Source organism: Polypterus senegalus, chromosome 12, assembly GCF_016835505.1.
Source record: "Polypterus senegalus isolate Bchr_013 chromosome 12, ASM1683550v1, whole genome shotgun sequence".
NCBI classification, from domain to species: Eukaryota; Metazoa; Chordata; class Cladistia; order Polypteriformes; family Polypteridae; genus Polypterus; species Polypterus senegalus.
The window spans coordinates 163532591-163542982 of NC_053165.1; the positions used below are offsets into that span (position 1 = coordinate 163532591).

At 41.8% G+C, this 10392-nt stretch overlaps 1 protein-coding gene across 1 annotated transcript in view; it reads left to right on the plus strand.

The window, feature by feature from the left end:
• LOC120540550 (B-cell receptor CD22-like) overlaps nt 1-6574 on the plus strand; it is a 31779-nt gene extending 25205 nt beyond the window's left edge. Inside the window, exons 7-9 of the mRNA XM_039771388.1 lie at nt 1296-1383; nt 5158-5212; nt 6457-6574. Coding sequence (XP_039627322.1) covers nt 1296-1383; nt 5158-5212; nt 6457-6549 — 236 coding nt within the window. The 3' untranslated portion in view covers nt 6550-6574. The remainder of the gene's footprint in view (nt 1-1295; nt 1384-5157; nt 5213-6456) is intronic.
• Nucleotides 6575-10392: the final 3818 nt, after the last annotated feature.

Sequence of the window (10392 nt, forward strand, 5' to 3'; positions counted from 1 at the left end):
TGAATGCCTTTTTAATTTCAGAAGTAATGTATGTGTTTGTCATAACTTTATTATAGGTTTATTGGAATTCACATCATAAATATATTGGGAAACAACCCGGACACAGACAGGCAGACACCGATGGCTCAGAACCACATACACGTTTATTATACATTTCGCTATTTACAAATGTATTGCACACAACCCAGTGCCCCTGCACCACACACCCTCAGTCCAGGCCTTTTCTGATGCCTCTCCTCCGAGCTCTGTCCTCTTCCACCCGACTCCAGCTGACGAATGGTGAGAGAGGCCTCTTTTATTTCCACCCAGATGTGCTCCATGTGCCTCTCGATGAACATCTGCCGCACTCTGGGTGTCCCTGGAAATCCTTCTGCCAGCACCTTTGGGTATGGCGGAAGTGCTGACGTCCAGGGCCTTTCAGGAATCTGGGTGCCCCCTGGCGGTGACCACGGGCCCCTATTGGGTTGAGCTTCAATGCTTTGTTCCCGTGGTCCTCATACCAACCAGGGCGGCAGCCCCCTCGTGGTCCGGAGAAGGCGCAATCCCTCTTCCAGTCCTTCTATGCGTCCCAGCTGGGTATTACCCCCAGCTGCTCACCACAATATATATACAGTTTAATATACATATAATAGTATAGTAGCAATCAAAGCCGTTTTAATGTTATTACAGTTGAACTGATTTAACAACATAGCCAGTCCACTGCGTGTGAGTGCTGCTTCAGTGACTGATTTTTATTTTCATTTTCTCATCAGACTGTAAAGCCTCATTTTCAGCGGCCATTCCTTCCGTGTTCTCATGCTGGGCTCTCTTAGCTCATCGTTACTCGTCAGTTTAAATGCTACTTGGTTATTAGAGAAACCTTTGTCATTGCATTAGCGCCACTGAAACCTGCCATTGTGTTCAGTAAAGTAACTTCATTGTTTTCATTTGTGATGCCAGCTACTGACAATCCTAAAGTGCAGATCGTAGCTTAAGATATTCAGAAAAGCAAAGCGGCTTTCTCAAGAGATCTGTCTGTCTGTCTGTCTGTTGCTGTTTGAAGAGCAGGTTATTCCACTTGACAGATTGCCAAGGAGTGGAAGATTTCAATAAAGAACCCTGAAGGTTTGCTTTGCCTCAAAGTGAATTGCATGTCGAGCTCCAAGCACAGGCAGGGTCCTTAGAGGATTGTCATCTTGTGCACTTTGCTAATTTTAATCATCAAGGAGTCTGTGGTGCTTCACATTTTACACATGAATGGTGAAGAGCAGATCAAACAGCAGCACAACGTCATTCAGTTGCTTTTTCTTTTCCAGATGGCATGGCCGTCAGTCTGGTGTGGTCCGCTGTGCTGGGTGTTCTTGTCCTCACTGGGCTGGCGGTTGCAGTTTTCATCTTTCTAAGGTAAGGCGGCTTTATCACCTGTTGATTTTATTTGAGGTTCTCTAAGATGTTCTCCTTCAGTGATCTTCAGATAAAACTGACCTCGACTTGCTGGTAATTCACCCCGACCTGAGGTGCCCTTCAGTTTGTGGGGGTCTTCACAGACGTGGGGTGTTGACTGTAAACGCCTTTACTTTGATAGAGGAAGGCGGATGTGTCATTGGAATTATAAAACATTCCCCAAATTTCAATGTCTCTCCCTTCCTGGCTGCTGAAAACAAAGTGAACACATCGGGTGAGCCATTCAATAACCTGTAATGGCTAAAACCATCTGCCCTCACGTCCTTTCTTGTTGTTACTTTGACTTTTTTGATTTGTTTTGTTATCCCGCTGGTTTGACTTTGTGTTGCTCATGGAGTCCCGAATGTGGGACTGTGAGGGAGCGTCAGTTACGGCACTACGGCCATGTGGAGTGATTCCTCGAGGGTGATCAGCTCGCAGGACTGTCATTGTGGGGGATTCGAGTGGCTGGACCAGGCCAAGGGGACGCCCACATAACACCTGACTGTGGCAAATAGAGGGTCATTTCTGGAGAGTCGGACTGGACCACGTGTCTGCCAGGGGGATTGTCAACCGGGATCCCGAGCTGTCTCGTCATGTGATGGGTATGGCAATGCGCTGTACCAGTGCCAGCTCCCCAACGTGACTTGACTTGACTTATCATTGACAATATGGAATGATCAATACATTCTCAAACCCACCGACTGTGAGTTCTGGTGGTCAGAGCAGTGGACGCCTGGCAGGAACTGAACATCAAGTGATGAAACTTTATAATAAATTCAATCAAATGTGAACACTCTACTGACAAAGCTAAAGGTCACCATCAGCGATTAAAATAAATAAAGAGATAGAAATGAAAGACAACACAATCTACAAATTAAATATAAATGATCAAGGAACAATAAGCAGCTGGGACGTCAGTGTGATGTAAGGTCTGGGGGTCAACCTATCAGGATTACATGCTCCCCGATACACTAGAGGGCAGCATCCCTGGGCTAGGATTCCAACATGGACACCCACAGAGCATGCTGGGACCTGTAGTCCTGAGGGAGCTGCTGGGATTAGTAATTCCTACTTTGTGGGGCTTCTGTTTGACCTGCAAGTATTTTCAATGGGTTATGAACTAGCATGGGAAGTGTGCCTGGGTTTGAGATAAAAGAAGCCACTCGACGTCATCCAGTTGGGTGTTAAAGGACAAAGCTCACCTGGTGGAATGGAAGGAGAAAGAAAAAGAGAGAAGAGGAGAACTGTGCTGTGTTTAAACTTAGAAGAAGCCTTTTCTTGTAAGGTATTTGTATAAATAAACCTGCATTTGTGCCTGTGAGGTTGTTTGGGATGCTGTGACGCCCCCTACTGGTCACAGTGATAACTAAGGAGCTTTGTGAATGTTTATTCAATCCACTGCACGCTGCATGAAGATGTGACATGATGGCAACGGGTCACCAAAACAACATGGAAGTCTCCAGGAACCCAAAATAAGAGAGAGTTAAATCACGTTTACTGTTATAGGAAATGTGAACACAAAAAAGAAATAAAATTTGAACAAGCTCTTATTGGTTGAAGAAAACAGTAAATGGCATCAGGCCACATGGTCTGTGTGGTAAAGACTGGCACACTAAAAGTAAACTCATCTATAGAGTTTTATTTTAAATAATGTAAAAAGTCTGAATTATTAATAACAGAAGCAAATGGAATAGAAAATATAAATGGATTGCACCGTCTGGATGTACATAGCCTTAGAAAGCCTGCTGAAAATTACCAGCAATGTCAGTAAAGGATGTTTTCCTGGGCGGCTTTCAGATTCAGGGGTTGGACTGACACAGAGTTGCGCTCTCCACCATCCTGGTGAAATTCTGTCTCTGACATTTAATTCCCCTCCTGGCCTCTCCAACTTACCATTTATTATGTCAAAAATTAACACGGGCTGCTGGACCGCAGGATATTTCACGCAGATGATCCTGGCGATGGATGGCTCTGCCTAAAAGCTTTGATTCTCGTGCTTTTCTGTGCCATCTCTTTGTGTCTCCAGTCTTTTTAATATTAATTTGTAAATTGTCTGATCAATTTGAATTAATAAATGACTTAGATAACAAGAAAGAAAGACTGCACAAGTGTGTTTAGGTCACACGAGAGACAGAATGAGAGGTGGTTAACTAAATTGCCTTCCAGAGTCGTTTACAGTTCATTGCATTTAAGTGATCGATTATAGCTTGTCGTTAATAAAGTGTCCGCAATTCCAAAATGGGGATTTTACCCCCTAGGACAATAAGAAAGACAGCAACTCAATATAAAAAGTGAATTAAAAAGAGAAGAACAACACAAAGTTAAGGATTTAACGTGACGACGATATTTTTGAAATCTCACATATTAAGCAGACTGTAACAATTGCAGGTCTCGCATGTCTGTTATCATCCAGTCAACTCTCTGAACGTTTCTGCTGTGCTCCGTAAAAGCAACTGACAGTTTTATCCTGAAAAATCTGTAGTGTTATTTGTTTGTCGTCTAATGTTTGTTTTTATTAACTAGATCTTCATCTTGCATTATTCTTATTGTAACAATGTTGTAGTGGTAATACAATTAAATCAACCTAATAATAATATTCATTTAATTGACTTTTTTTGTCATCAAAAATTCTGCAATTCTGTAAAAACGTCTTACTACACAAAAATTAATCTGTGAAAAACCTTAGAAAAGGCTTCGCTTTTCCCATCATTTGTACACCACATTGAATGTATTCTGCAATTATATTTTGTTGAATTTGGCTTATCTATTATATTATATGTAAGATAGGTAAGCAATTTTATTTTTTGTCTATGATATTTTATAGGTTCAGCGGCTCTCTTGGTGATTTTTATTTATTCATTAATAAAGGAAACGTCATTTGTTTCGCAACATCGTAGCTAACGTATTGGTGTTACAATTTTCTCGTAAAAAAGTTCTAGGAAGTTTTTTTTAATGCATTCATAATCATAAAAATCTAATTGTAATTAAGTTATCAAAATCAAAGGTAAAGTATTGGTCAAATTTAGCTAACAAGACTTTATGTTAAAAATGTATATCACAACATTATAGGAGCATCAGTTCTAACTGGCTGTTCAAAAGCAGAAGATGTTTTCATTCCCAGAATTCCACAGATTTGCCTTTTGATTTAAACAAATTACAATTTCCAGTTCTGTTGACTTTCGCCATATTGATTAATAAATCTCAAGGACCATCATTGAAAATTGCTGGAGTCAATCTAGAAACGGCCTGCGTCTCACGTGGACAACTTTATGTTCAACGGTGGCAACGCCTAAGAACCTTTAGATATCGGCTAAAGATGGCAAACTAAACACATCGTGTATAACGAGACACTTCAGTGAACAATACAAGACATTAGTGAGTCTTCATTGTTTTTTCATTTATTTTTATTTTTAAAGTTGTGTTTTTGTTAATTATATTTTCACAAACAATTTTATTTTCCTCCCGGACACCGCCGGGTATTTCAGGCAGTTTCTTACAAATGTCAGTCTCACACTACTGCTGTTATCTGAATAAGAGGAGGAACAAATGTCAGCTAATTAAACAGTGAGATCAATTAACGGTAACGCGATGGCTCACTGATTGTCAAATCGGTCGAGATGAAGACCTGCAGCCACAGGGGGTGCCAGGACCGAACCCGACAGCGCTGGCCGCTCTCCTTGTTGTGTCCCGTGTGCTTATTAAACTTTGACTACACGTCTGTTTGTTTGACAGGAGAAGAGCCTCGAAGACAAATCAGCAACATGGAAAACTCAAAGGACGCAGAAAGGTTGGCTCACGTTTCTATTTTTTTACTTTTACTTTCTTGGGAAAAACAAATCTACGCAGACACTGGGAGAACGTGCAGACTCCCCGCATGCCAGGGTGAACCCATTTTGCTGGGGTTGGATGACGGAAGCTAAAATGTGTTCCCATTTCCCAATGGCGAGTGTGTGCGGCTGATTGAGTGATGAATCTGAAATTAGCACATCGGTCTGACAGGCACTTGGGGCTCCAGGCTCCTGACAATCCTGGCTTGACGAGTTGGTGCTTTGTGATGGACTGGCACCCCTTCAGTGTCGCCACTTCTGTCACAATAGGCCCCGGTCCACGTGACCCTAACGTGCACTTCACAGATCAGAGAATGGATGGCTCAGACTTGGATGGTAAAGCAGATCAGACATTATGAGGTGTTTCTTATTTGCCTCACAGGTGTCAAATTTAAAATGACCGTTTCATTCCATCTTCTCAAATTTCCATCCAAAGAAAAGGTTCAGATACTTGGATGGAGTTGAGGCTCCTCGTCACTCAGTCGTCATCGTGGCCTACGAGTGTCACTGACACATTTGAAGTATTCAGTGTTAAAACAGGTAATAACACTCAGTTCAACACACTCAATATTATCGATAAATCCAGAAACGCGTGACGAGCTCATGCCAGTCTCAACTGGCGCTATGAGGAAGAGCTCTGTGCCCCCTCTCTGTCTGTTTGTTAACATTTCACCCTGATTAAAACTACTGTCAATGTATAACAATTATACTTTTATTGAATTCTTGTCACTTGATTGCAAGCTGCGCACCTTAATCTGTTCCTCAATGACGGTCAGTACAAGACAGAACGACGCACATCCATGATGGCAGTTTTCTAAAGGGCTCACTGCTAAAGCACTTAGGTCTGAATAGTGACGTTGACAACAAAGGCAAGTGACGTTTCAAGCAGCCTGGCATCGTTCTGGTCCGGTGCTAAAAGGCTGTAAAGAACGCTTAGGTGTGAATGAGCTGTAAGGGGACACGGCCGACATCGGGTGGGCGGCTGATTCATTTGGATTGTCGAGTCAGTCGGTGAGCGATTGTGGAGGAGGTCAAGTTTATGAGAAGTTATGGACAAAGAGAACATGTGATGTAAATACTGATGGAAAACTGAAATACAAAACAGTCCTCAAGTCTGTAAAATGCATATTTCGAATAATAAATGAAAGATGAATACTCTTTAATTTGTAGGAGGCTTCACCGATTTGCTCTTTTCTCTTTACAGGATGGCAGTCTGGAGAGTAATGAAAATTGCACTTACGCATCTCTGGATCGAGCGACAGTTTCACCAGAATATGAAACAATTGTGCGGAAATAAATGAAAAGAGAATTTGATGAGAACAATTCAGCTGTGAAGATAATAAAAATGAAAGAAAAATAAAAAGCAGTCATTGAATTTTAGTCCCTGTGTTATATAATGTGATTTGGTGACACCTGTGAGTGCCATAATGGGTACGGGGGTGACAGCTTGGTGGCCTGACCTCAAATCATCAACCAATCAGCTCTGGACATTAAAGTGGCAGAAAAGCTTTAGAGGAAAGTGGATGTCTGACCAGGATGGCATCCTTAATGAAAGGGGAACAGCTGAATGTGTCCACCTTTGAGTGAAGGGAGGTGAAAAGAAATCGAAATAAAGATGAGAATAAAACTATAGTGCAAAATAATGAAGCTAATAGATAGATAGATAGTTTTGTTTTCTATTTCTATCTATCTATCTATCTATCTATCTATCTATCTATCTATCTATCTATCTATCTATCTATCTATCTATCTATCTATCTATCTATCTATCTATCTATTTAAGAGAAAACAGAAGAAGTGTCGGAGGAGAATTCCGGTGTCCTCGAGATGAGTTAACATGGCGGTCAGCAGACATCCCAGTGTGAGTTTCGTTGACTGTGTGCTCAGACGTCATGAAGCAGATCTCAAGATGGCCGCCATCAGCAGTACAAGTGAGGACTACGACAGGTCAGCGTAAACATAAACATGACACCGTCAGAAAGCAGAAACATGAAGAACAATACTGACATAATCGATAATGATTGAAGAACCATAAATGATCAGAAACAGCTTAAAAAGGAGTTTATATGTAAGTATCGGAGGAACTCTGACTTAGACATAACAATGGGTAGGATGTGAAGGAGCTTTTAAAGACTCCACATGATCACTCCAGAGTGGATAATCAATGAACAAGCAGACAGAGGGCGCTCTTCACCCTGAACACCTTGACAGTTGAGGTCTCCATGTGAAGGTCCCCTCACTTTATGAACACTCAGCTGACCTCAATAAACACGGAGCTGGGCCTGTGAGTCTGCGTCTGTCACTAGAAATTGGCTTTTCTAAGAGTGAGGTGATGACCTTGGACAACATACTGAGTGCTCCTTCTCCAGGTGTCAAAATGATTAGCTGTAGGTGTTGATGTTCTACTGAGATTCATGATTACAAGCAAATGAGGAGAATTAAAACTGACATTAACAAAAACGAGGCCTTTTCAGTCTCTCTTGATAAACAAATCATCAGACCTTACCTTCTGCTAGGTGTCATTTTTGGTTCCTCCCTTTCTTATTCTAACCACATTAATCACATCAGGAAACTTGCTTTCTCACACCTCCATAACATTTCTCAGGTTCGCTTGTTCCTCTCCTTTTCTGATGCTGAGACACTCTGTGATTTTATGACATCCCGTCTGGACTACTAGAACCCTTTCTGGCAGGGGCTCCTTCTAATCTGCTATGACAGCTCCAGGTGGTTCAAACCTCTGCTCCCAGAGTCCTCAAACAGACCACCAAACAGCCTTCACTGGCTCCCTGTGTCCTACAGGATTGGATATCAAATTTTACTAATAACCTACAAAGCTTTAAATGGCCCCACACCTGGTCACACCTAAGGCTTTAAAAGCAGTTATCAAAAGGCAATCCTAGACAGCAATGTCCTAAAACCAGAATCCAATAACCAGAAAGAAATCAAAACTAGTAGATACAATCAAAGAAAATACAAAACTCATATTAATACGACTGAAGTTCACCAGAGCAGATACAAATGAAGCTCACTGGACGCACTGCCCAGCCATCTTTGAGGAGTTTAGGGGCGGTCCCTAACAGTGATGGACAGGGTGGTCCCAACTCTGGGGCTCCACCCCCAAAATACAGGGAACATAATGATATTAAAATGGACGCTAAATAAATAAATGAAAAATAATAAGACATTAAATGTATCTACAAAAACATAATAGGACAGAACAATATTAACAGAAACAAATGAGCAGTAATGAAAAAAGAGTTAAACAGACAGAAAAGAGAAATTTAAATATATTTTATAGGAGGAACCCTGGCTAAAATATAATGTGACGCAGCAGGACCATCTTAACTGCATCAGAGGCCCCTAAGTATTGAGCTGTGGCCCCTTTTCTGACAGCCAAACAGAATCGTACACAGGTGTCAGAAACATCGGGGGTCCCTGTGCTCCTGGGGTCCCCGGCCAGTGCTATACGTTAAGATGGCCCTGCGTCTCAGGGCTCACACCAAGTTTCTGTTTTGTGTGCTTCTCCATTATAATAAACAAATGAAGCTCATAAGGTATCTGTGATGCTGTTTGCCTTTGGAAAAACAAATAAAAGTTTAAACCATTTCATTAAAAGCATGAGAGCCAAATATAACAGTATGTCAATTTGAAGAGAGATCCATTAAGATGAGTGTGTGAAAAACAACTAAACAAGGAAACATCTAGTCCTCCCATAAGCACAGATACTGACCCTGATGGGTCACACTAACTTTAGGCCCGCTCCCGTAACCTCAGATGAGACCCCTGCCAACCTGCCAGTGGCCACCGTTGTTCCAAACTCTGCAGACAGCAGCAGCTTCTCTCAGCTTAGCACCCAATTCACCGGTTGGCTTCTCTCCAGAACTAATGTGGGCACCAGTCTGCAATAAACTAGCTCCTAATGAGTAAAGAAATGGAATAAAATGATACAAACACTAAAACAGGAAGAGCACACAAAAATGATTAGTGAGCAAATTAAACTGCTAAACCCTTTTATGGCGGTGGGAATGGATGTGGCAGGAACTGGGTGACCTTACTGGGCGGTTTCATGGCACTGTGAGGGGAGAAGAGCACGAAAATAAGGTTAGTGGTGGATCAATCCTCTCATCTTGGCAGGGTATTGAACACTTGAATTGAGCCCGAGGAGTCGTCCTCTGACGTATACATGTATACATGTGTATACTGTATATATATATATATCTATAGATATGAAAAGTTAAAAACTACTTTCAAGGAGCTGTAGAAGCTGGCACTAAGTATAATAATAAGCGTCAACTTGTCTTGACAACACAAAACGTAGAACCCAAATGCAAGTGCAAAGTATGACAGTAAGGCCAGGGACATACTTAACGCTACACAACACACGAGCTTGAGGGCGCTACTACTACGTAAGCAGTTTCTGTCTCTACTAGTGCATCTACTTTATGTAAATCTGGAGGATTCCATCAGGTCCCAGTGTGAGAAATCATCACGGGGAGAAATCAACATCCGGTTCTGCTCTTTTGTGAGTTGAAGGAAGAAAGATGTTAGAAATAAAAAATAATTTTCCTTCTGATACAAAGAAAATGTTAAGACAGTAAGAGAGACCTGTAAATGTGTTGCGCCATTACGATGGGGAATATGCGATGCTTGTATTGCCTCTGTGAGAAATGTGACAAGAAAAGCACCATGAAGACATTTGCATTTCAACATTTAAGTTTGATGATTTGCTTCACTACATCAAACCCTTCATCAAACATCGAAGCACACACATTGATCCTGTTGGAGCTGCAAAGCTGGCCGTCACATGTTGGCAGTTAACTACGATGCTGACGTCACGTAACAAAACTTGCACGCACACACCATCCATATTTTTCTGGAACTGCAAGTCGTGCACACATTGCGTTCATTTCTGAGGACGTGCTCAGAGGACGAGTCAAACGAATACTAGGAATGGCTGGCAGCCATGACATGTGCGCGTACGCGTTCTGAGCGTGAAGTATAAACCGGCCCTGAGTAAGAAAAATAAATGAAAACAAAACACAGAAAACAAAATGGAAATCATGTTTGTCATCCCTGACATCATCCGTGTTTATTATAGTCCAGTACAGTAACAATGTCATTGTCGATGTGTCACTAGTAC